The sequence below is a fragment of the Sebastes fasciatus genome, chromosome 7 (genome assembly GCF_043250625.1).
Source record: "Sebastes fasciatus isolate fSebFas1 chromosome 7, fSebFas1.pri, whole genome shotgun sequence".
Taxonomy (NCBI): domain Eukaryota; kingdom Metazoa; phylum Chordata; class Actinopteri; order Perciformes; family Sebastidae; genus Sebastes; species Sebastes fasciatus.
The window spans coordinates 3,590,705-3,618,379 of record NC_133801.1 but is presented as its reverse complement, the minus strand read 5'-3'; the positions used below and the strand labels follow the sequence as shown (position 1 = coordinate 3,618,379).

The window sequence follows — 27,675 nt, the reverse complement described above, 5'->3', positions numbered from 1 at the left end:
TTTGTTAAAGGGACTGTTTGTAATTTCTTCCACGTATAAATCATTGCGGGTGGGTGTCCCGTTCGCGCTCGCGCGTGGCTATGCTGTTCAGACTCAGACTCCAACACAAACTACACGGAAGCACCAAAACTGCAAAGTGCTATCTAGTGAAGCCATTCTTGCAAAACAGTGTTGGCCGCGGTCGGAGGATGCGGTGGAGACCGTAGCTTTGGCCTCCAGGACCAGAGTCTCTGCTGTACTCTGCTCCTCTGCCTGCCTTCACTCACACACCGCGCTCGTTCTGGCTCTTTCGCTCCACTCTCACATGCATGCGCGCACACTACACACTGCAGAAGAGTTAGTTTAGCTCTGAGAATATGTAGTGAATGTACAGTGGACGTTTGTGCAGAAATAAATGCTGCAGCTCCTCCAGACCAACAGAGGTTTCCTGTGTCTTGTGAAGTGACGGGGCTCCGCAGAGAGAAACGTTATCGTCTCCTACCAAAACTCCGGTGTCTCCCCAGTTCCCTCCGGCCGCGGTCGGGAGGCTGAGGCAGGAAAAGCCAACAATAGGATCAGCATTGATTCATGGAGAGACCTTCGTCTGGTCAGCTAACATTACTGCCAAGCAGGTGAAATATAGAGTGATATTGTGGTTTTAGCTGACGTGTGTCGCATCACTGTTTTGATCGATGCTCGTTCATGTCTATGTAGAGCGAGCACAAGCGCGAGCAACAGGACGCTGACTTTCGTTGACTTAACGGCCACAAGTGTCGCTGTTAACAAGCAATTTCTGATTCTTACAAACAGTCCCTTTAAATGTGAAAAAAATAAATCATATTAACAATATTTACATATGATTTAATTGTGCTGTCATATAAAATGGGTTTGTGTAACTATCATAGAGCTTCAAAGTAGAGTTGGAGCCAGCAGTATAAAGACAATATACATGACATCGTTCTGTCTTTTCCTGTGACAGCAAGTTTCTTTCCCCCAAAAGGGAGTCGCCACCTCGGCGATGACGCCATGCTGGTCTGGTCTATAGCCTGGAGCCATAGAGCCCCTCTATTAGATCTGTTTTTTAAGGACACGGCAGGGGAACCGATGGAAGATCAGCGTTCCTGGATTGATTGTTGGTGCAACCAACTAGACAGCAACTCTTCAGCATAGCGTTATTACTATTACCGGTTGTAAGGTAGAAGTTTGGAGATATGTTTCACGCTGTCTATGAGGGACGTGTGGGATTGTTTTCCCCCCAAAAGGGGGCATGGTCATGCGAGCCTACTCTAGATGACGTATTGCGGGTCTGATGTACGTCACAGTCATTTAACCGACAGGCATTAATCCAGATTTAAGTGGCTGCTCACAGCTCCCCTCATACTTTTTTTACACACTTTTAACCAGCTTTCCACACTTACAGCTTTTCATTATCCAGGAAACTGGTCACTCAGATGAAGGGAGAACTCTTTTTATAACAGGGAGCAAAGGGCAACGTCAGCCCAACTCAGCCTTAGAAAGGCTGGACTGTATATGCACCGACAGAAATACAAAAAGACAAAAGAAATTGGTTTATTCATCTAGCTGTGTCAAAAAGAGGGCTGAAGGGTAAATAGGCAGTAATAGGCAGGGAACTAACTCCTAATGCTGATAAAATAAATGATATGAATAAATGAATAATGATAAATGAATATACTGGCACATGAATGAACTCTCCCAGATCAAGAGAAGTCTACAGCAATTAATGATACAGCAGGTGATGTGAATCTGCAGGAAAGCACAATGAGGTCACTGTAAAGTCACTACTGAGTACTGCAGACACGTCGGTAACCGCCCTATAGTAATATTGAGAGTAGTAGAAGAAGTATTCAGATAATTCACTCAAGTAAAAGTGGCAATACCACAGTGTAGAAATACTCTGTTATAAGAAACATCAACATCAAAATATACTTATAGTTCCAAAAATAAGAATGTCCCATTTCACAATAATGTATATTTTATTATTGGATTATAATTATGGATGCATTCATATGTTCATCACTTTAATGTTGCAGCTGGTAAAGGTGGAGCTCATTTTAATTACTTTATATAGTGCTGCTGGGTATAGTTAATTTCCTCTCCGGGATCAATAAAGTTTATATCTTACCCTATAATAAGACATTATAATTTATTTGTTGAGATTATTAATCTCAATCCACACTGAAGTCATCAAATAAATGTAGTAAAATTTTCAAAATGTATAATATTTCTCTGGGATTTAGTTGAGTAGAAGTATAAAATAGCAGAAAATGAGAATACTCAAGTAAAGCACAAATATCTCAAAATTGTACTTAAGTACAGTACTTGAGAGTTATGTACTTAGAATAGTTACTTTCCACCACTGAATATTACACAGATAATTTACAAGATATGAGTGGATTAAACACTATATATATATATATACAGTATATACTATATATAGTGTGTATATATATATATATATACACACTATATATAGTGTGTATATATATATATATATATATATACTATATATACACACACACACATACAGTATACATATACAGTATATACATATACTTTATATACATACTGTATATACTGGGTTTATATATTATTAAATTATATATTACTCTATAATAACACATCATAATTCATAATTTTGGCTATAAGAGCTTAAAAATAAACTTAAAATGAGAATAAAGTGAGAGGTCTGCAGTGCATCGGGCAGGGCATGGACTTTCTGATGAATCATGTCAGAGGAATCCTTGGAGGTGCATTTCAGAGATGGAAAAGTGGGATTTATTTCATCCATTTATTCACTCACTCATTCATGCATTCATGTGATACTGTCGTGTTATCAGTTGTCCATCAGCGGGAACTCCCATGTTATCACCAGCCAGCTGGTAAAACTGGGAGGAAACCGGTGTAATAAAATAATAATAATCATCATCATCATCCACCATGTGTAATAAACTCGTCGTGGCTGACTTCAGGTCCGCTCTGTGCGGGCTGGCGGGCCTGCGTGGACCCGGGGCGTTAATATCTGGATGCAGATAAAGAAGAAGAATAATAGTGTGGTCCTACAGGAACCGTTAACCCCTTCCTATTCAATGAGCCCCTGATCCACCACCAAACCAGCCCGGCTCAGAGCCGAGATGAACTGCTACATTAGAGGAGATGGAACGGACACATTTGGATACATTTGAGGGTTAGAAATAAGAGTCGGAATGTTCACTCACCACTTGCCTGGTTGTAAATCCCAGAAAGCAGAGTTATAATAACCGACACCGGGCTGTAACTGTGCTCTCCTCTCGGCTCAGCTCCTCTCGGCTCCGCTCTGTCGCCCTCTTGGCTGCTTTTCTTTTAACAGTAAAAAAACGTGCCGATTCCAGGCTGCTATTGTTAGAAAGCACGGAGGAAGCCTGCTGCACAGAAAACACCCGCCCACTTTAACACGGACACGCCGTTGGTTGATTTTATAGCTGCCCGTCGCTGATTGGCTGGTGCGCTCAAAGTCCGGGGTGGGTCGCAGAGAGAGAGAGAGAGAGAGAGAGAGAGCGAGAGAGAGAGAGAGAGAGAGAGAGAGAGAGAGAGAGAGAGAGAGAGAGAGAGAGAGAGAGAGAGAGAGAGAGAGAGAGAGAGAGAGAGAGAGAGAGAGAGAGAGAGAGAGAGAGAGAGAGAGAGAGAGAGAGAGAGAGAGAGAGAGAGAGAGAGAGAGAGAGAGAGCGAGAGAGAGAGAGAGAGAAAGAGAGAGAGAGCGAGAGAGAGAGAGAGAGAGCGAGAGCGCGGTGGTGCGTTCACTGCCGTTGGAGAAAAGTACAAAATTGTAGCTACCTCCAAGCTCCAGCTAAGGACGTTGCATTCAAGTGTACCTCTGCCAATGGATCATTCGTATCTTTTCCAGCTTGTATATTTAGAAATCAATACTTTATTTAACAAAAGAAAAAGTCAAATAAAGATAAGATTTAAAACAACATAAGAGTCAGTTCTCTGAGTCAGTTTTATAAGTTTAAAGATTAAGTGATTTTTTGAGACACAACCTCTGGTTAAAGGGACTATTTGTAACTTTCAGAAATGCTTGTTAACAGCGACACCTGTGGCCATTAAGTCAACGAAAGTCAGCGTCGGGCTCGCGCTTGCTCGCTCTACATAGACATGAACGAGCATCGGTCAAAACTGTGAGGAGACACACGTCAGCTAAAACCACAATATCACTCTACATTTCACCTGCTTGGCAGTAATGTTAGCTGACCAGACGAAGGTCTCTCCATGAATCAATGCTGATCCTAGTATTTGCTTTTCCTGCCAAAGCTCTGCTGCCTCAGCCTCCGGGGCTGAAGCAGCGGTGCTGAGGCAACGAATAACGTTATCGCCTCCCGACCGCAGCCGGAGTGAACAGGGAGACACCGTCACCCGGTTGGAGAAGGTAACGTAACTCGTTGCGGAGCCCCGTCACTTCACAAGACACGGGAAACCTCTGTTGGTCTGGAGGAGCTGCAGCAGTTATTTCTGCACAAACGTCCACTGTACATTCACTAGATATTCTCAGAGCTAAACTAACTCTTCTGCAGTGTGGAGTGTGCGCACATGAACGTGAGGTGGAGCGAGAACGCGCGCGTTGTGTGAGTGAAGGCAGGCAGAGGAGCGGTCTGAACAGCGTAGCCACATGCGAGCACGCATTGGATCCCGACCCTGTAGATTTATACCTGTAAAAAGTACCAAAAGTTAAAGAACTCATTATGAAGCAATCAGAATAATGTATATTATAATATTAATGGATTATAATCATTCATTAATTTATGTACGTAGCACATTAATGTTGCAGCTGATAAAGATGGAGAACATTTTAAATTAACTTTATATACTGCTATGTAGTTCAATCTATAATAATATATCATATTATATTTGTGTATAATATTTAAATAATCTGAATCAGAAAAGTAACTAGTAACCAAATTTAACAAATAAATGCAGTGGAGTGAAAAGTACAATGTTTCCCTCTTAAATGTAGTGGAGAAGAAGTATAAACTAACATCCATCCATTGTCTGTAACCGCTTATCCTATTCAGGGTCGTGGGGGGACTGGAGCCGAGAAAATGGAAATACCCAAGAACAGTAAAAGAACCTTTTACTATTTAAGTACTTGAGTACCACGGATCAAACACTAGAAATAAGTATATAAAGATTATAATTCATCAAGAGCACTATACATCACATGATGCATTCATAAGACACAGATGAAAAACATATTAAAAAACCTGGATATAAACAAGAAATTTGACAGCCTATGGAAGATCAATTTAGATATAATTTTGTTTTCCATTCAAACTAAACAATAACCAAATTAAGTTAAATCCTTGAAGACATCATGCATTGTTTCCTCAAAGCACACTGTGTATAATAATGTTCATGTTCATGATGAAGCTGCAGTACTAAATGAGGTGAAGAATAAGGAGACAGCAGCATCTAGTGGTGAGGGTGAAGAACTACATGGACTCTTCAGTGTAGGCCGAGCTGCCTCACACTGGCAGACAAAGCCAAGAAATACATAAAACACAGGTGATGGATCGTTGGACAACAAATGCAAGTACACTAATTCTCTTTAATATGTAACTGGATTTTTCCTTTTCTAAAAGGTGTAAGAAGGGTTCTCATACCCAGATCTATCAGACTGCTCCTTTAATTCAAGTTTTTAGCACAGAGGAATAAAATGCAGACATTTCAGCTCTGCCTTCTTCAGGGTGCAGAAGTCACACAGCTTCAAGATTGTGTCTTTTTTAAACTCGTCACCAACAGTTGCACCAAGTGACTACCTCTGGTAAGATAGGTGTGTTCAGAGGTGTGTTACTGCTAATTTCACAAGACCACATCCCAACATTAAAGGATAAGTTCACAGTCCATATAAACACAATACTCACATGCCTGTATGTACATTTAAAGTGTCACTGGTGGTCGTTGTAATTGTTCCTCACCTCCATACTGGCTGCCAAAATATCCCCTCTTAAAGACATTTCAATGAAAGTGATGGGGGACACAAATCATCGACCTTGTTTCATGCAAAAATTAACTCTAAAGTTAATCTGAAGCTAAAATGAGGCTTTAGTAGTTTGAGTTAGACAAATCAAGTGGGTATTCCAACTTAATTTATTTATTTATTCCAGTCTTTTTAGTACCAAATTGCCTCTTTGTGTTAGTATCTCTCTGCCACAGCTCTAAAGACATTCCCATCAGCCTCAGCTGTACTCTGTGTTAGTGCTAATGTTAACATGCTGGTGTTAGTATTTAGCTCAGAGCATCACAGTGCCTAAGTACAGCCTCACAGAGCTGCTAGCATGGCTGGAGACTCTTAGTCTTGTCTACTGGTTAACACCATAGACTGTATAAAAGGTTAACACACACTCACTGTGTATGAGAAAAACTTAAAGCTCCACTATTGTTTTATTGATTAAATAAGTACAAACAAACATGTGTCAGACGTGTCTGTTCACACGTTACAAGAAAATACTACAAACCTGCCAGTAAATGAGACTAGAGGATAATTCTTAGTGGCCATGGTGTAACAGAATGCAGCTTGTTTACGGACTTATTCAACCTCAACTCTATCCGTTAGATCACCCCCTCCTCCTCCTCTCTGTGTAGTGAACTAACTAAAGATAACACTTTGAAAGGTTAGACATATTTCGCAACAGAAATTAACTTTCATCTGAAGCTAATACGAAGATTTAGCAGTTTGAGTTGGACAAATAAAGTGTTTATTCCAAGTCAATTTATTTATTTATTCCAGTCTTTTTAGTACCAATTTCACACTTTGTGTTAGTATCTCTCTGCCACGGCTAAGACAGGAAACACTATCTGTGGAAGTGCAAAGAGGGAACTTAATACTAAAAAAATATATAACTTAATAAATACCAACTTGATATCTCAGACTGTTGATGCATCATATCAACTTAACAGTTGAACTTTGGATGTATTTTTGCACTGAACAAAGACAGTGGATTTGGTCCCCTGTCACTTACATTGGAATTGCACAGAGGTCAATTAACCAAAGCAAAAATACGTTCACAAAACTATATACAGATAATACTAGTAAACAGATATGTAAGGAATAATGTACAGCGAGCGGGTTGTTATTGTGAAATGAACCCCAACAGGGAAGCGAAGCGGAGGTCATGTTGTCATGTTGGTTGTTACAGGAAACGAGACAGGTGGACATTTTTCATTTAAGTTAACTTGAGACATGGCATTTAATACAAAAACCTAAAGAGCTTCACTCTAAAGTCGTAGTCTTTACTACCCCACTTTTTCATTTTTTAAATATTTATTATATTTATTTATGCTCTTCTCTCTCCCATCACACACACACCTCTTGCTGGTGGTTTCCCCATATCTCTCAATAATCAGTGTTTGAAGACACGACAGCCTCAGTGGTTTTAGTTACATCCAAAGGACATAGATTAGTTGATAGAGAGCCTGTTGCTTCAGAGTTTCCAATGATGATAAGATAAAGTGATGAAGAAGTCATGTTCATCCAATCACAAATAAGATGCTGCTGATGAGGGTTGACACAGAGTTTAAGAGGTGAGTTGTGTCGGTGTTTGCGCAACACTCACAAGCAGACCTCCGAGCAGAATGGCTGCAGTCACAGAGCTCTCCTTCCTGCTGTTTGCGCTCATCAACAACATTCATGCAGAGGAACTCATCATCATCCAAAAGGAAAGGGACTCTTACACCTTCAAGCTCCCCAAGGAGGCCAACTCCTCCTGCCTGATCTCCAGATTTGTTGGTGAGGAGAAGATTGTCCTGTGGAACACCTCTGACCTCTGGTCCCAGAACTCCACAGTACCTAAAGACTTGAAAGGACGACTTTCAGTTGGCAGCTGGGAGAATATTTCTAATTACACGATCTACAACCTGACCCACTCAGACTCCGGCACGTACCAAGAGGAGTGTTGTACCGAGGGCAAAGTGACATCAGAGAAAAACATCAGTACTATTATTTGTAGTTCAATAGATGTGGAAACACTTATTGAAGTGCATCCTGGAGGATCAGTGGAGCTGCCATGTGAGGGAGCGGATGACAATCTGGATATCCAGTGGCTCAAGCTTGAGTTTAGATATGAGCAAGAAATATGGACAAGAGTTTTTGGGGACAATACGACATCAGTGATGGACAATGTTAAAGGAAGATACCAAGTGGTGAGAAACACATCAACTCTTCGTGTATCTGACTTCAAAACAACAATCTACACAACGTACACCTGTCTGGTGATGAACCAACAGCAGTGTGTCAGCAGTCACCCTGTACGGTATAAATTATATTCTATAATCTACGGCTCAGTGGAGGAGACGGCTGTGCTGCCGTGCACTGCCACTGATTTCATTGATGACCAGCCCCCACATTGGGATACGAATAGTTTGTTCTTCATCACTGACAAAGGACGATTCAACTACAATTTGTCTTTAGTGGAACAACAGATGGACCAAAACTACTCACTGGTGTTTTCATCGTTAATGTTAAAATCACACAGGTTTGTACAGCTGTAAAACCTCTAAAAGAATACAAATGTATTTTCTGTTTGTGTGCCCCAAATTTGGCCCACCTGCTGTAGAGCTCTTCTCAGAGGGAGAAGAAATCACTCTCAGATGCGGAGATTTGGGAGAGAGTCTGGATCACATTTGGTTCATCAAGTCGAACCAAACAGACGGAAGAATCTTTAATACAGGAACTGATCGGAGCATGATGAGCAGAGTGAGCTGGTACCGTAATAACACATCTCTGGTTATCTCTAATGTCTCACTGGAAGACACAGGAGAGTATTGGTGTGCAGGTCTTGAGCGAGATTATCAGTGTGTGTTAACAACCAAAACTCTTCTAAAGTACAGAGAGCCCTCTGGGTTTCCCTCCACCTTCTACATAGTGAGATGCTCAGTGCTCAGTGTTCTGCTGGTGATGCTCTGTGTTGTTGTAGTCGCTGTGAACCAGAGGACCAGGAGAGGAGAGCAGCTTTCAGCTGAGACAGAGAGTTAATATGCAGATGTTCATTTCACTTCACTCATTTCTCATTGGCTTTAATACAGTGTGTTATATACTTGATTTAAAAATAATGGATGTTAGACATTCAGCCAAATAAAACATTTGAACTGGAACATAAAAAAAGAAAAAGACAGAGACAAAGAGAGATTACAGAAACAACAAACAAAAAACTACATAAACTCTGTATGTGATATTATTATTAGTATTATTATTATTATTAATTATTATTGCTAAGTGAAATAACAATAACAATGTAGTTAAAAAGTACAACATATCCCATAAAAGATGGGAAATAATATAAATAGCCAAAGATATAAATTCACCATGATAATAATAATAATAATAATAATAATAATAATAATTATTATAATAATAATAATAGTAATAATAATAACAATAGTAATTATAATAATAATAATAGTAATTATAACAATAGTAATTATAATAATAATAATAATAATAATAGTGATAATAGGAAATGTCTTTAAAAAGGTTTTGAAGATTAGAAGTCAACCATTGATCATGATCATGACAGGGTGCAGATGTTCCCTTAGTTTTTATAAAATATATAAAATATTATATATATTGTATATATAGTTATGTTTGCTTGTTTTTCTTGGTTTTGTTGTGGATACATGTGATTATAGGGATCACTGGTCTGTTTTGTGATATCATTTTTAACAGTTTGTTTAACATTTCAGTAATTAATCTGTTATTGTGCTTTCACCTGAGCTGTTTTTATTTCACTTATTTTGTATCTTGTTATTGCACTGATGTTTTATTTCAAATCAAATGATTATGTGATTTTTTACAATCATATGTCGAGGAATTTGAGTTGCCTTTTATGCATTTGTAATTTTTATATCTTGCAGTGTTGTCAGTGCTATATAATTGTTATTATACCTTGGTCTATATCAATCAATAATCAATTGTTTCTATAATAAAGGTTTCAAATAAACGATAAAACTTGGTTCCCAGTTTTTACTGTTTTGATATTGGTTTCAGATTTGAATTATTATCAGCAACATATCTCTGGTATGTGAAATGTTACTACTACTCTACTACTTTCATAGCTGCCAAAACGTAATGAAATATATAACTAAGAGTGACTGCTATCAAACGGTAATGATATTGTGTAAGGAGGATAAATGCCTGGAGAAGTAGGCCTATTCAGCCTCTCTCTCCGAGTCTCTGTGTGTCTGTGAGAGTTAGACACCGCCCCCATGTGTCTGTGTAAAAGTACCACATTTGATGATATCAACTGCATGACAACCGTTGCCAGGTGAAGACTGCGAGCATGTAAAGGCGGGGGAGCAGACCGCGAGGAGTACAGATATAGATATTCTGCAATGTCAGCAGTTGTCAACAAAGACAGATGTTGTGTTTGAGTATTTAAAGCTATTCATCTCACCCTAACTAGACGCAACTAGACCCAACAAGTTTTCTATTTGCCACAACAACAGTCAACATTAATATCCAATTGGTCAGGATCCCAAAACACAACGTAGGCCAACACACTTTAACTGTAGGTGCAACCCGGAGGAAGCAATCCACCGTTTTCCAACAGAGAACCATGGCCTCAGACTTAGAGGTACTGACTCTCATCCCGACCGCGTCACACTCGGCTGTAAAATGTCGCAGTGCGTGCTGAAGGTCACGAACTGATGGAGCCAACAGAACCACATCACCTACAAAGAGCAGAGACGCAATTCGGAGGTCCCCAAACCGGACACTCTCCTCCCAAGTATACAAACACAGCTCTCACTTTTGTTATTCAAGGACCAGATGGCTCGTAGCAACGATCCCGGTACCCCATATTCCCACATGACTCCCCTGAGAACTCCCTGACCTCCACGCGACACAGACAAGACGACCCAAAAATGTCCAGAGCCTTCAGCTTCTCAGGGTGAATCTCAACCACCACTGGCACCTTGCTGCCGAGGTTAGTAACTAAGAAAGTAGTGTGTGGAACATGGCTGGTTATAAATTGCAGGGCTGATGAGGGAAAGTGGAAACAGGTGTGTAGGTGGGAGGATGATCAGGTGACCAGGACTGGTAAGAGAGTCTGAGGGCATCTAGTGGATGGTTTGAGGATGGCAGGTCTAAGAAGTGAGAGGAGAGTACATGGACCTGTAGGGGGAAGTGAGTCTGGATGCAACTTGTGTTTATATTGAGGTTCTAATGTGAGGAGGTTTGTGGATATGATGGGGACAAATTATATTAATAACAAAATGTAAATAGACTTGAACATACACAAATATATACTCATACTTAAATAATTTTATTGCATGACAGCATCCACAGACCACTCAGTGTTTCACACACTAAGTTTCAGCTTGGACCAGTTTGAGCTGTTCTGACTTGTCTGCTGCTCAACAGTGACACTATTTAGCATTTTGGAACTATTTTTACATAATTTTGATTTCCATTCAACCTAAACAATACCCACATTAAGTTGAATCCTTGAAGACATCATGCATTGTTTCCTCAAAGCACACTGTGTATAATAATGTTCATGTTCATGATGAAGCTGCAGTACTAAATGAGGTGAAGAATAAGGAGACAGCAGCATCTAGTGGTGAGGGTGAAGAACTACATGGACTCTTCAGTGTAGGCCGAGCTGCCTCACACTGGAAGACAAAGCCAAGAAATACATAAAACACAGGTGATGTATCGTTGGACAACAAATGCAAGTACACTAATTCTCTTTAATATGTAACTGGATTTTTCCTTTTCTAAAAGGTGCAAGAAGGGTTCTCATACCCAGATCTATCAGACTGCTCCTTTAATTCAAGTTTTTAGCACAGAGGAATAAAATGCAGATATTTCAGCTCTGCCTTCTTCAGGGTGCAGAAGTCACACAGCTTCAAGATTGTGTCTTTTTAAACTCGTCACCAACAGTTGCACCAAGTGACTACCTCTGGTAAGATAGGTGTGTTCAGAGGTGTGTTACTGCTAATTTCACAAGACCACATCCCAACATTAAAGGATAAGTTCACAGTCCATATAAACACAATACTCACATGCCTGTATGTACATTTAAAGTGTCACTGGTGGTCGTTGTAATTGTTCCTCACCTCCATACTGGCTGCTAAAATATCCCCTCTTAAAGTCATTTCAATGAAAGTGATAGAGGACACAAATCATCGACCTTGTTTCATGCAAAAATTAACTCTAAAGTTAATCTGAAGCTAAAATGAGGCTTTAGCAGTTTAAGTTAGACATATGAAGTGGGTATTCCAAGTTAATTTATTTATTTATTCCAGTCATTTTAGTACCAAATTCCCTCTTTGTGTTAGTATCTCTCTGCCACAGCTCTAAAGACATTCCCATCAGCCTCAGCTGTACTCTGTGTTAGTGCTAATGTTAACATGCTGGTGTTAGTATTTAGCTCAGAGCATCACAGTGCCTAAGTACAGCCTCACAGAGCTGCTAGCATGGCTGGAGACTTAGTCTTGTCTACTGGTTAACACCATAGACTGTATAAAAGGTTAACACGCACTCACTGTGTATGAGAAAAACTTAAAGCTCCACTATTGTTTTATTGATTAATTACGTACAACAAACATGTGTCAGACGTGTCTGTTCACACGTTACAAGAAAATACTACAAACCTGCCAGTAAATGAGACTAGAGGATAATTCTTAGTGGCCATGGTGTAACAGAATGCAGCTTGTTTACGGACTTATTCAACCTCAACTCTATCCGTTAGATCACCCCCCCCTCCTCCCTGTGTAGTGAACTAACTAAAGATAACACTATAAATAGTTGAAACAAGAAAAGTCATAACACTAATATCCTTAAAGAGCTGAATATTTTGATAGTTGAACAGTTTCTCTAGCTGAAAGTATGCAGGAGTAGTTAAACTGCAAAAAACGTACGGAAGAAATAGTTGAAGTTGAATAAACCTTAGAAGAACAATACTGGGAATGCTGAATCAGCATTCCCATAATGAGAGTCAAAGTACTGCACATGGGGAACAACTGTCTCAGATAATTCAGCAACTAGGGCAGCAAATTGAGGAAACTATTGCTTCTCAGTTGATTGCTAATGGCTCCATTCAGAAAGTGAATAGCCCCACTCATGATAAAGCCCCCCAAACTCCCTCTCCTGGGTTCAGTAATGACACCACTGGTTCCAATGCACTTGATCTGTCCAAAGTGAATCTTATAGTAAAAACAAACATCAAAGAGCCTCCTACATTTAGAGGAGATCACACTGACAAATGCACAGTGTATGAGTGGATAGATGTCATGACAGCCTATCTTTGCAAGAGACATGTCGAAACGAAGCAATGTTTTGGGGAAATAATGGAAAGACTTGCAGGCAAAGCTAAGGAAATAGTCAAAGTGTCGGTGAGAAACAGTTCCTACAACCTTGAGAATAACCTATGCAATGTTCGATATTCTCAAACAGCACTTTGGTGAAGCCATCTCCTCATCAACTCCCCTAATGGACTTTTAGGCCACCTTGCCCATCCTGGTGAGAGTGCATTTGATTATTGGTTCCGGCTCAATAAAACTATGGAGCATGTTCTTGACTGTCTACATCGGAGTCGCCGCTCAGTTGATGAACTTGGACTTGAAGTTGCGATGCAGTTCATCCGTCATTGCCCTGATAAGCACCTAGCCACATTCTTCAGAAGCAAGCCTGTGGAAAAATGGTCTGTGGTGGAGGTGCAGGACATGCTTGAGAGCCGCCAGCGAGAGCTCAGAATTGCAAGTAGAAGAGAAAACACAATCCCACAGCATTGCTTGTCACAGCCAGAATATACTGTGAATAATCAGTCCATTGTGGAGGCAAGGCCTAGCCCTCAATGTGTTGACCACACCCAGCCTCAGTCCCTCTATCTAGTAGACCTGATGCCACATCACTGTCTCACTTGATAGACATGCTCTCCAAGCTCCTCCATGATCAACAGGCTCAGAGCAACACACCCAGTCCTCCCTTAAACTCTCCACTGCAGTACCCCAGGCCCCGCAACATGTGTCATGTCTGTGACAGTAGAGGTCACAGCACAAAAACACACTGTGTTCGTGACCGCCTGTGCTTCTCATGCTATTCAAAAGACCACAGTATCAAAGGTTGCCCCAGACGCCAGCACAATATCAGTGCCTCTCCCACTCCTGCACATGCCAGCCCTACTCAGACGGAAAACTAGCCAGTCCACATCCAGAGGGGGATAGTGTGGGCAATGATTATAACCCCAGCAGTTCAGATGCAGATGATCTTCAGTCAGTGTACCGTTACTTTTGTGAACAAGAAGGAGAGGAAAAAGGGATATTTCAAAGAACACAGCATTTAATGGACAGTTACAGTCTTTTTTATACAACAGTTGAGAAAGCAGGCAGACAGTTTTGTGGACTTTTAGACAGCGGCTCCATGGCCTGCATTATAAATGAGGAGACAGAGCGCATTCTCCTTGAGTGTGGTGGGTCAAACATCTCCAATACTAGAGACAACGCATTTATAGATTGTTTAAATATTTATTATACTTATTTATGCTCTTCTCTCTCCCATCACACAGAGTTTCCAATGATGAAGAAGTCAAGTTCATCCAATCACAAATAAGATGCTGCTGATGAGGGTTGACACGGAGCTTATGAGGGGAGTTGTGTCGGTGTTTGCTCAACAACACAATCTAAACAATACCCAAATTAAGTTGAATCCTTGAAGACATCATGCATTGTTTCCTCAAAGCACACTGTGTATAATAATCTCCATTTTCATGATGAAGCTGCAGTACTAAATGAGGTGAAGAATAAGGAGACAGCAGCATCTAGTGGTGAGGGTGAAGAACTACATGGACTCTTCAGTGTAGGTCGAGCTGCCTCACACTGGCAGACAAAGCCAAGAAATACATAAAACACAAGTGATGTATCGTTGGACAACAAATGCAAGTACACGAATTCTCTTTAAAATGTAACTGGATTTTTCCTTTTCTAAAAAGTGTAAGAAGGGTTCTCACACCCAGATCTATCAGACTGCTTCTTCATTTCAAGTTTTTAGCACAGAGGAATAAAATGCAGATATTTCAGCTCTGCCTTCTTCAGGGTGCAGAAGTCACACAGCTTCAAGATTGTGTCTTTTTAAACTCGTCACCAACAGTTGCACCAGGTGACTACCTCTGGTAAGATAGGTGTGTTCAGAGGTGTGTTACTGAAAATTTCACCAGGCCACTTCCCAGCATTAAAGGATAAGTTCACAGTCCATATAAACACAATACTCACATGCCTGCATGTACATTTAAAGTGTCACTGGTGGTCGTTGTAATTGTTCCTCACCTCCATACTGGCTGCTAAAATATCCCCTCTTAAAGTAATTTCAATGAAAGTGATGGGGGACACAAATCATCGACCTTGTTTCATGAAAAAATTAACTCTAAAGTTAATCTGAAGCTAAAATGAGGCTTTAGCAGTTTGAGTTAGACATATGAAGTGGGTATTCCAAGTTCATTTATTTATTTATTCCAGTCATTTTAGTACCAAATTCCCTCTTTGTGTTAGTATCTCTCTGCCACAGCTCTAAAGACATTCCCATCAGCCTCAGCTGTACTCTGTGTTAGTGCTAATGTTAACATGCTGGTGTTAGTATTTAGCTCAGAGCATCACAGTACCTAAGTACAGCCTCACAGAGCTGCTAGCATGGCTGGAGACTCTTAGTCTTGTCTACTGGTTAACACCATAGACTGTATCAAAGGTTAACACACGCTCACTGTGTATGAGAAAAACTTAAAGCTCCACTATTGTTTTATTGATTAATTACGTACAAACAAACATGTGTCAGACGTGTCTGTTCACACGTTACAAGAAAATACTACAAACCTGCCAGTAAATGAGACTAGAGGATAATTCTTAGTGGCCATGGTGTAACAGAATGCAGCTTGTTTACGGACTTATTCAACCTCAACTCTATCCGTTAGATCACCCCCCCTCCTCCCTGTGTAGTGAACTAACTAAAGATAACACTATAAATAGTTGAAACAAGAAAACTCATAGCACTAATATCCTTAAAGAGCTGAATATTTTGATAGTTGAACAGTTTCTCTAGCTGAAAGTATGCAGGAGTAGTTAAACTGCAAAAAACGTACGGAAGAAATAGTTGAAGTTGAATAAACCTTAGAAGAACAATACTGGGAATGCTGAATCAGCTGAATCAGCATTCCCATAATGAGAGTCAAAGTACTGCACATGGGGAACAACTGTCTCAGATAATTCAGCAACTAGGGCAGCAAATTGAGGAAACCATTGCTTCTCAGTTGATTGCTAATGGCTCCATTCAGAAAGTGAATAGCCCCACTCATGATAAAGCCCCCCAAACTCCCTCTCCTGGGTTCAGTAATGACACCACTGGTTCCAATGCACTTGATCTGTCCAAAGTGAATCTTATAGTAAAAACAAACATCAAAGAGCCTCCTACATTTAGAGGAGATCACACTGACAAATGCACAGTGTATGAGTGGATAGATGTCATGACAGCCTATCTTTGCAAGAGACATGTCGAAACAAAGCAATGTTTTGGGGAAATAATGGAAAGACTTGCAGGCAAAGCTAAGGAAATAGTCAAAGTGTCGGTGAGAAACAGTTCCTACAACCTTGAGAATAACCTATGCAATGTTCGATATTCTCAAACAGCACTTTGGTGAAGCCATCTCCTCATCAACTCCCCTAATGGACTTTTAGGCCACCTTGCCCAGCCTGGTGAGAGTGCATTTGATTATTGGTTCCGGCTCAATAAAACTATGGAGCATGTTCTTGACTGTCTACATCGGAGGAGTCGCTCAGTTGATGAACTTAGACTTGAAGTTGCAATGCAGTTCATCCGTCATTGCCCTGATAAGCACCTAGCCACATTCTTCAGAAGCAAGCCTGTGGAAAAATGGTCTGTGGTGGAGGTGCAGGACATGCTTGAGAGCCGCCAGCGAGAGCTCAGAATTGCAAGTAGAAGAGAAAACACAATCCCACAGCATTGCTTGTCACAGCCAGAATATACTGTGAATAATCAGTCCATTGTGGAGGCAAGGCCTAGCCCTCAATGTGTTGACTGCACCCAGCCTCAGTCCCTCTATCTAGTAGACCTGATGCCACATCACTGTCTCACTTGATAGACATGCTCTCCAGGCTCCTCCATGATCAACAGGCTCAGAGCAACAGACCCAGTCCTCCCTTAAACTCTCCACTGCAGTACCCCAGGCCCCGCAACATGTGTCATGTCTGTGACAGAAGAGGTCAAAGCACAAAAACACACTGTGTTCGTGACTGCCTGTGCTTCTCATGCTATTCAAAAGACCACAGTATCAAAGGTTGCCCCAGACGCCAGCACAATATCAGTGCCTCTCCCACTCCTGCACATGCCAGCCCTACTCAGACGGAAAACTAGCCAGTCCACATCCAGAGGGGGATAGTGTGGGCAATGATTATAACCCCAGCAGTTCAGATGCAGATGATCTTCAGTCAGTGTACCGTTACTTTTGTGAACAACGAGAGGAAAAAGGGATATTTCAAAGAACACAGCATTTAATGGACAGTTACAGTCTTTTTTATACAACAGTTGAGAAAGCAGGCAGACAGTTTTGTGGACTTTTAGACAGCGGCTCCATGGCCTGCATTATAAATGAGGAGACAGAGCGCATTCTCCTTGAGTGTGGTGAGTCAGACATCTCCAATACTAGAGACAACGCACTTATAGATTGTTTAAATATTTATTATACTTATTTATGCTCTTCTCTCTCCCATCACACAGAGTTTCCAATGATGAAGAAGTCAAGTTCATCCAATCACAAATAAGATGCTGCTGATGAGGGTTGACACGGAGCTTATGAGGGGAGTTGTGTCGGTGTTTGCTCAACACTCACAAGCAGACCTCCGAGCAGAATGGATGTATTCGCAGAGCTCTCCTTCCTGCTGTTTGCGCTCATCAACAACATTCATGCAGAGGAACTCATCATCATCGAAGAGGAAAGGGACTCTTACACCTCCGAGCTCCCCAAGGAGGCCAACTCCTCCTGCCTGATCTCCAGATTTGTTGGTGAGGAGAAGATTGTCCTGTGGAACACCTCTGACCTCTGGTCCCAGAACTCCACAGTACCTAAAGACCTGAAAGGACGACTTTCAGTTGGCAGCTGGGAGAATATTTCTAATTACACGATCTACAACCTGACCCACTCAGACTCCGGCACGTACCAAGAGGAGTGTTGGACCGAGGGCAACTTGACATATGAGAAAAACATCAGTATGATTATTTGTAGTTCAATAGATGAGGATACAAAGATTATAGAGCATCCTGGAGGATCAGTGGAGCTGCCATGTGAGGGAGCGGATGACAATCTGGATATCCAGTGGCTCAAGCATGAGTTTAGATATGAGCAAGAAATATGGACAAGAGTGTTTGGGGACAATACGACATCAGTGATGGACAATGTTAAAGGAAGATACCAAGTGGTGACAAACACATCAACTCTTCGTGTATCTGACTACAGAACAACAATCTACACAACGTACACCTGTCTGGTGATGAACCAACAGCAGTGTGTCAGCAGTCGCCCTGTACAGCATGGATCCTTTTCTATAATCTACGGCTCAGTGGAGGAGACGGCTGTGCTGCCGTGCACTGTCACTGGTTTCATTGATGACCAGCCCCCACATTGGGAGAAGGCTGATTTGTTCTTCAATGCTGACGGACAATTCAACCACAGGATAACTTTAGTGGAACAAGAGGTGGACCAAAACAACTCGCTGGTGTTTTCATCGTTAATGTTAAATCACACAGGTGTGTACTTCTTTGAAACCTCTGAAAGACAGCAAAGGTATATTCTGTTTGTGTGCCCCAAATTTGGCCCACCTGCTGTAGAGCTCTTCTCAGAGGGAGAAGAAATCACTCTCAGATGCGGAGATTTGGGAGAGAGTGTGGATCACATTTGGTTCATCAAGTCGAACCAAACAGATGGAAGAATCTTTAATACAGGAACTGATCAGATCATGATGAGCAGAGTGAGCTGGCATTCTGATAACACATCTCTGGTTATCTCTAATGTCTCACTGGAAGACACAGGAGAGTATTGGTGTGCAGGTTTTGACCGAGATTTTCAGTGTGTGTCAACAACCAAAACTCTTCTAAAGTACAGAGAGCCCTCTGGGTTTCCCTCCACCTTCTACATAGTGATATGCTCAGTGCTCAGTGTTCTGCTGGTGATGCTCTGTGTTGTTGTAGTCGCTGTGAACCAGAGGACCAGGAGAGGAGAGCAGCTTTCAGCTGAGACAGAGAGTTAATATGCAGATGTTCATTTCACTTCACTCATTTCTCATTGGCTTTAATACAGTGTGTTATATACTTGATTTTTAACACTTTTTTTTTAACATTTCAGTAATTAATCTGTTATCATTGCTTTCACCTGAGCTGTTTTGATTCACTTATTTTGTATCTTGTTATTGTACTGATGTTTTATTTTAAATCAAATGATTATGTGATTTTCAATCATATGTGAAGGAATTTGAGTTGCCTTTTATGCATTTATAATTGTTATATCTTGCAGTGTTGTCAGTGCCTTATAATTGTTATTATACCTTGGTCTATATCAATCAATAATCAATTGTCTCTATAATAAAGGTTTCAAATAAACAATAAAAGTTGGTTCCCAGTTTTTACTGTTTTGATTGTGATTTCACATTTTAATTATTATCAGCAACATGTCTCTGGTATGTGAAATGTTACTACTACTCTACTACTTTAATGCTACACTGGTTACAGAAAATGAGCCCAACAGCGGGCTGAGCACTGCCGCTGGCCACCAGCCCGCTGTTGGGCTCATTTTCTGTAACCAGTGTAGCATTAAAGTCAAGAAATTTTACATTTTAATTTCAAAGAGTTGAATTCAGAACAAATAAATTCAGATAAATGGTTTTCAAAGTTAAATAACATCAACGCTATGAATTCAGTTAAAATTCAAATACTTATGCCTCTTATTTGCTTCCATAGACAAATATAATCTGTTACTATATTTCATTACTCAGTATTACTCCATGCTGTCTTTATATTTATTTGTATACAGGATACTTGTGTAGGCTATAAGAAATACAGTTTTCTAATTTCACTAAATAAAGGTTACAGGAAAGTGTGTGCACACATACAATCCTAATATTCAGGCCAGGTGCAGATTCAGTAGAGGAAAGAGTAGAGGATATCAGTCAACTGGATTATAGCTCCCAAACTTTTATTTTATCTGAATAGTGTAATTTAATATCCATTTGGTCATGGAAACATGTTGTGGGCTTTGCATGGGCTAAATCTGCAGTGGGAGTCAAATGTAAACCAGGTGAAGATTTAGAGGACATGCAGAGAGAGATGAGACGACAAGGGAAGACAAGCGGTTTGGTAGAGAAGGACAAGAATTCAGAGAGTAGGAGGTGGGAGGAGGGGGTCTCTCTCTCTCTCTCTCTTTCTCTTTCTCTCTCTCTCTCCCTCTCTGTCTCTCTCTCTCCCTCTCTCTCTCCCTCTCTCTCTGATGTGAAAAGAGAAGAGGGTTAAAGGGAGAGGAGGAGGAAAACTGCTCACTTCCTCTCTTCCGCACCATGTGATCTACCGTGACTGCAGCTCATTTGCTCCCGGTTGAACAGCGCATCCTCCGGGATAGAGCAGCAGCAGCAGCAGCAGCAGAGGCTTCCATCGGCCAGAGGAAGAAAGATCCAGCAATAGAGAGAAAGACCAGAGACCAGAGACCAGAGACCAGAGACCAGAGACCAGAGACCAGAGACCAGAGACCAGAGATCCAGGGACCAGAGACCAGAGACCCAGAGACCAGAGACCAGAGATCCAGAGACCAGAGACCAGAAACCAGAAACCAGAAACCAGAAACCAGAAACCAGAAACCAGAGATCCAGAGACCAGAGACCAGAGACAAGAGATCCAGAGACCAGAGACCAGAGATCCAGAGACCAGAGACCAGAGATCCAGAGACCAGAGACCCAGAGACCAGAGATCCAGAGACCAGAGTCCAGAGACCAGAGACCACAGACACCAGAATCCAGAGACCAGAGTCCAGAGTCCAGAGACCAGAGACCAGAAACCAGAGTCCAGAGACCAGAGTCCAGAAACCAGAAACCAGAGTCCAGAGACCAGAGTCCAGAAACCAGAGTCCAGAAACCAGGAGCCAGAGTCCAGAAACCAGAAACCAGAGACCAGAGTCCAGAGACCAGAGACAGTCCCCGGACAGAGAGCGCAGACCAGCCGCCAACATGCCTGCAGACGTGTCGGTGTCTCTGTCGGTGCTCGCGGGGATCGTCTTGCTGAGCCACGCGACCCGCAGGGTGATGAGCAGGGCCCTCGCGGACACCGGGCTCTCTGTATACGCGGTGGAGCTCGTGTCCACCTTCCAGCTGTGCTGCTGCACGCACGAGCTCAAGCTGCTGTCCGAGGTGGGCGGGATCGAGCCTCGCCTCGCGCTCACCTTGACGTACCTGGCGTCCGTGGTGCACGCGCTCACCTTCAGCGGGGCCACCGGAAACCCCTCTTTTGCGCTCGAGCACGCGTACCACGCGAGGTTCACCTGCAGATGCGCCCTGCGGAGGATCGCGTGCCAGTTTGCTGCGGCCGCCGCTGCGCGAGCCGCGGTACAGGTAATCTGGGGTGTCGGGTTGTCGGGACTGCACGTGCGGCACAAGCTGCTCGGTTACCGGTGCATCAGCTCCATTCACGCTCCACTGCACGAGGCCGCTGCTGTGGAGCTCGCGTGCGCTTTTGCGGTTCAGACTGCTATAACGCACACGCGCTCGGTGGAGGAGAAATACCGCGTGCACCTGGTAGCTGCGGTCATCGCAACAGCTGTTTACTCAGGTATGACGCTGACTCTATTCTACTATAAAAAAAATTAGTATTATTATTTTTCCTCACCCTTTTTTTGCAACGCTACTCGTTCCACATTTTTCAACATAGAAACTCATTTCAAACATCAAAACGTGCAGCTCAATTATGAATGGTGCGCTATTACTTTTCTCATTGCTAACTTTCATATTTTCAGAATTATTAACCATAATTCATCAAAAATTCTCCATTGAAATGAATGGAAGAAAATGTAAACATTTTCAAGCATTTTCAACTCTTCACTGCTCATTCATACTTTCACCTAGAAACTCCATTCAAACTGTGAAATGTTCCACATCTTCTGTAGACTTTGGCTATTATTCAAGTTTTAATATCCCATTTGTACTTTTTTAAATATTTAACCTTGTTTGGAGCTTGGTAAAAGTGCCCTTCTCAGACTTTTACATTAGTGTGTATTGCGCTCCTTAGTGTGAGGCCATCAGAGTTAGAGTGTGGAGCAGCTTTAAAATCTCATTAAAAAAATATTTTAAACTCGCTACCATTTTCACAATTTTCTCTCTTCATACATAATTTCTTCACAGAAATGTTGGAAATGTGCTGGTCGCAGTCATGTAGCTATGGAATCAGTCGGACTTACACATTTAGCGATAAATGACTGGAAGTGACAGCAACTCCAGGCTACGCTCCCATAGGGGCCCATATTAAATTTGTCACATTTTTATGGAAGAGATTAAACGATACTGGTTTTAAGTATCTTTAAGAAACTGCCGCTGAGGCCACATTTTTAACACTACACACACAAATTTCGCACAATATCTTCATCTAAGGGTCCTTAGCCCTCTCTTAAAGAATCTAAGTTATAGGCCTCACGATTTTTGTTGGAGAGCCACTTGTTCGGTAGCTGTTTCTCTCTTTGAGTCCATGTAAAACTCTGTCTAACTGGAGATCATTTTAGCAGTAACATCAAAGCAGTTAAGAGCAAAGGTTTCCTTGGTAACCGTTGATTGCTGCTACTCAGGTGATATAGATGAAGTAATCCACACACACACACACACACACACACACACACACGTCTAGGTTTTGTAAAAGCATTAACATTGTAAGTGGTAAATTTACTGAACATGTGATTGCACATTTAGCCTTGAGTGTTTCCTACATTAATTAAGGTGATTTAGGCCTTTTGACAGACCTTTCAGTGTCCCACATCGCTGACATGACTGTCCCACATTAGAAAATCCAGATTTGTCTGAGAAAACTTGGCATTAGTGTACTGATATGTCCATCATTTCTTTTATGAGTGTGATTTCTGCATTTTATTTTTTTTTGTATTAGATTAGGACACATCCTGGGGATTTCGGAGTGGTGCTAAAATGTCCCATATTAGGATAATTCACCCTAACTCAGACAATTAAACAAAAATGACTGATAATAAATAAATGTATATGGGCACGTATAGGCCTATATGGACGGGCGCAACAAGCAATATTAAGCCACATGAATTAAATAACCTGACGCTTCTTATATAATCAACAGCAGAATTAAAGATCACCATGGCAAAAACATAGAGATGTAGACCTATAAAACAACAATATAAACTCCACAGATGATGCAGCCCACAAACACGCAAGCAAAGGAGAGACTGCAGGAAATGAGTTCAGTGAGTTTGTTGTTGTACTCACCTGTCTGCACCGCAGTCCTCCTCAATCTGCATTCTCAAAGCATAATATAACCAGTCCATTCAGCCTACTGAGTTAAGTTACAATAATGCTAACCTGTCCTTCATTTAGTTGCATTGTTGTTGATTTTTTGTTCTGACCCAGGTGCGATTCACTTCCGTCCTACTCTGCCTCTGATTGGCTTAAACCTAACCAATAAGGGAACGAGTAGGCTACTAGCCAATCAGAGGCAGAGTAGGGCGGGTCATGACCTGCACCTTCAGACAGACAGGTGAACAGACACACCAGCAGCATCTTCAAATAATACTTGTATTATTATTATTGGCATGTTTAATAATAAAACGCGATCACATATTAATAAAACTCCACTTCGGGGAACATTAACTAGGCATAGGTATGGCATATTAATTATTATTCAGCATAAAATCTTCGAAACATTAACCGGTTATCATTGTGGAAGATAGATCTGATAAACGTCGTATTTTTTCACTATAATCTATCTTTGGATAGTCTGAAATGACAATGTGTGTTTTTATGTAGACACCTGATAGTTTTACTGTAAATTCCAATATTGGCACGAGTCTGCAGAGGCAGGTATACATACAGCCTGTCTGATCTACATTTATTAATTCACAGCATTTAACTCTCTGCAGCGGCATATTCCGTTTTGTACCGACATAAGTATGATTGGCCCGAATCTCCCTGTGTCTCATAGAGGAGAGCCTGATGTGCAACACCTTGTAATGACACTGTTGAATCTCACAGATATCTATCTTCCCTCTCAGAACTCACCATCTGAAGACTAACTGATCGTTACATACAATAACTTAAACTGTATTAGATTCGTCGTATACATACAGGTACACATGACCTTTGCATTTCACCCATCTTTAGAGACGACCCGCTCTACCCACTGAGCTACAGCCGCACAAATATATAATACATAGGCCTACTAAGCATACACTTTGCACCTACTATACCATAAATTAATGTAATTTCCTGTTTTGCACTAACGGGAAACCAAATGTAGCAGCCTAAGCATGCTGACACCTTTGTGGCTTTTTCAAAGTGAACATACTTCATAAGGAAAAACCTGTACAGAATGACTATGATATTATTAATAGTAGTCTCATGTCCTCTTATTACATTTCACAGCTGTTTGAACTTGGTGAACATAAAACATTAATCTCCATCTACCAAGAATTTAAGAGCACGTTCAACTTGTTTGTTTAGGAGTTGTAAACAAATGAACAGTGGCTGCAGTTTTGGTAAAAACTCCTGAATGTGTGTTTGTGTGTGTCCAGGTGGCAGGGTGACTGGAGCAGTGTTTAACCCAGCGTTGGCCTTCTCCACACAGTTCCCCTGCAGTGGAAACTCCTTCCTGGAGTACTGCCTGGTCTACTGGCTGAGCCCGCTGCTGGGTAAGACCCACTGCCAAAATCCAAAATAAATAAATGACTCAATAAGTAAATAAATATGTCAATAAATGTATTAAAAATAAATTCAATTAATTGATAAAAATGTGACAAAAATTGATATTTCTGTTTTAATTTGCTTTTTTATTTATTTATCTTTGTCTCAATTCCCTTAGTTATTTACTCTTCTGTTTAATTTTCCCTTTTATTTATGTATTTATTTTTATTAATTTCTAAATTTGTTTATTTTTGCATTTATTTTTTATTTATCTTATAATTATTTTGCATTGTATATATGTATCTATGCATTTATTTATTTATTTATTCATGATCTTTTTTCCCTTTGCATTTCACCCATTATTTATTTCCCCAAACTTATTTATTTATGTTTTCTTTTTTTAAATACCCATTTATGTCACATTTTATCAATTAATTAATAGCTACATTTATTTTCAATATTATTTTTGCTACATTTAATGACATATTTATATATTTATCGAGTCATTTATTTATTTATTTTGGCAGATTACGTCCTCCATAACAGATATCAGGGTATCTGCAAGTCTTAAAAAGTCTTTAAAAATAATTGATTTCAGTTTCCTAAAAAAAGGCCTCTATGCTAAAAAACAATCTGATGATTTTGGAGGTAAAACACCAGAAGACAACTGACATGACATCGACTTTATGTAAGCTAATAGAAGGTTAAGCAAATGTTTAATAATGTTTAATAATACAAAACTCTAAGTTCAGACTATTCTCTTTTTAATTACATTTATAAATATAAATATTTCCCTATAATAATAAAAATAATATTTGTATTATTATTACACAAACCATGGTGTACGGTCTTAGACCTGCTCTCTATATAAAGTGTCTCGAGATAACTTCTGTTATGATTTGACGCTATATAAAAATAAATTGAATTGAATTGAATTGAACTGAATTATTTTAAGTAACATAATACTTAATACTCCACTACATATCAGAGCGACATACTGCGCGTTTTAAACCTATTTTATTGAGCAGTAAAGTTCATATACACATAACCAGTGGTGGAAGAAGTACGGACATCTTTTACTTGAGTAAAAGTAGCAATACTACAATGTAAGAACACTCTGTTACAAGTAATAGTCCTGGTTTACTTTAGCAAAAGTATAAAAGTATCAGCATCAAAATATACTTAAAGTACCAAAAGTACTCATTATGCAGAATGGCCCATTTCATAATAATATATTTTATATTATTGGATTACAATTATTGATGCATTAATGTGTTCATCACTTTATGTTGCAGCTGGGAAAGGTGGATCTCATTTTAATGACTTTATATACTGCTGGGTGGTTTAATATATAATAATACATCATAATGTATTAGGTGATTTATAGTTTGTATTAATATCTAAATCTGCAAAGTAACTAAAGCTGTGAACTAAATGTTGTGGAGTAAAAAGTGCAGTATTTCCCTCTGAGATGTAGTAGCATAAAAATGCTCAAGTACATTTCCAGTAAAGTTGGATTTAAGTACAGTACTTGAGTAAATGTACTTCCATGTATAACGTCACTCATTCACATTCTTTCACATTTATGATATCTAAAAATATTACAAATCTGAAAATTGTCTTGACTACAATGTTCTTTAAAATCTGCCAGTTTCTATAAAATCGAGTTTGTTCTTTAAAGCAAACTGAATCTTCTCTAAATATTAAAATGCACTTGTTGGTTTTCTTCATCACTTCTTTCTGTTGGTCTAGGTATGATGAGCTCAGTGCTGCTGTTTGATAAACTCGTCCCTCTGCTGTTGAGGAAATCACCGTCCCTTGATCTCCCCCTGGAGACCAAAAAGAGGACATGAGCATCGCCAGGCGGGCAGCGTTTCAGACCCAGAGCACACGTGGGGATGTCGTCACTGACAGACTGTTAACTGCTGATTTCAGTCACCACAAGTTAGAAAAAAGAAGAACAGTACTGATATGCACTTTTTTTTTTCTTTTTAAATACTTCAAGACCTCAAGAGCACATCTTAGAAGCTAAACAGGAAACTGATTTTAGTGTTTTTTCTAAGATAGATCTCATAAACAAGACAATGTGGGACCAAGTTTTTACTTTACGAGGTGGATGGTCAAGAATCATTGCTATGCTTGAGTTCCTTTCAGTTTACACTCATCTGATTTAAAACCTTTCAACACTTTAGTTGTTTTTAGAGCGAATATCACCTCTACAAACGATACATTGGAAACGTCAAATATCTGTCGCCAATGATTATAACTAACAAAAGAAGGTTTGCCTTGTACTTGCATGACTTTTAGAGCAGATGACAGCATGTCAATGTCAAGTCAAAACAAATATTGTAGTTGCAATAAGTTACCATGTTTTTTTTCTGTAATGGAACAATCTACTTAAGCTAATTCACTAATTAATCAACTGAAACATTTATAATGATGATAATAATATAATAATGACAATAAACTTTATTTGTCTAACACTTTTCTTAACAGAGAAATGATATCTGTATAATTCATGTTTCTATTTAATGTGAGATTCCAGAGCCAAGCACAGTGTAGGATTGTACTGTACACAGGTCTGTTAGTTTCTGCACAGATATAATTGGTGCCTTTGAATTCTCTGTAAAAAAAAAAACGGCAGATTAAACTGTGAAATTACTGTTTTGTTGGAGCCCATTTTAAAATAACATTGATTGGTTAACTTTTTTTTGTCTAAATGGTGCCCAGAAGGACTGAAATGATTATATATAGATAGAT

General features: G+C 40.2%; 2 protein-coding genes across 3 annotated transcripts in view; one reads left to right on the top strand and one right to left on the bottom strand.

Moving 5' to 3' along the window:
- pak1 (p21 protein (Cdc42/Rac)-activated kinase 1) overlaps positions 1–3,393 on the bottom strand; it is a 64,750-nt gene extending 61,357 nt beyond the window's left edge. The window contains exon 1 of one of the 2 annotated variants that reach the window (XM_074641047.1): positions 3,216–3,393. The gene's annotated coding sequence lies outside the window, so the exon portion shown is untranslated. The remainder of the gene's footprint in view (positions 1–3,215) is intronic. The other variant, XM_074641048.1, reaches the window with a different exon arrangement.
- A 17,646-nt stretch (positions 3,394–21,039) lies between these two features.
- Positions 21,040–27,398, top strand: aqp11 (aquaporin 11). The gene is made up of 3 exons (XM_074641035.1): positions 21,040–21,838; positions 24,807–24,923; positions 26,668–27,398. The coding sequence occupies exons 1-3, from the start codon at positions 21,241–21,243 to the stop codon at positions 26,766–26,768; spliced, it is 816 nt and encodes a 271-aa protein (XP_074497136.1). The 5' UTR covers positions 21,040–21,240; the 3' UTR covers positions 26,769–27,398.
- The last annotated feature ends 277 nt before the right edge of the window (positions 27,399–27,675 follow it).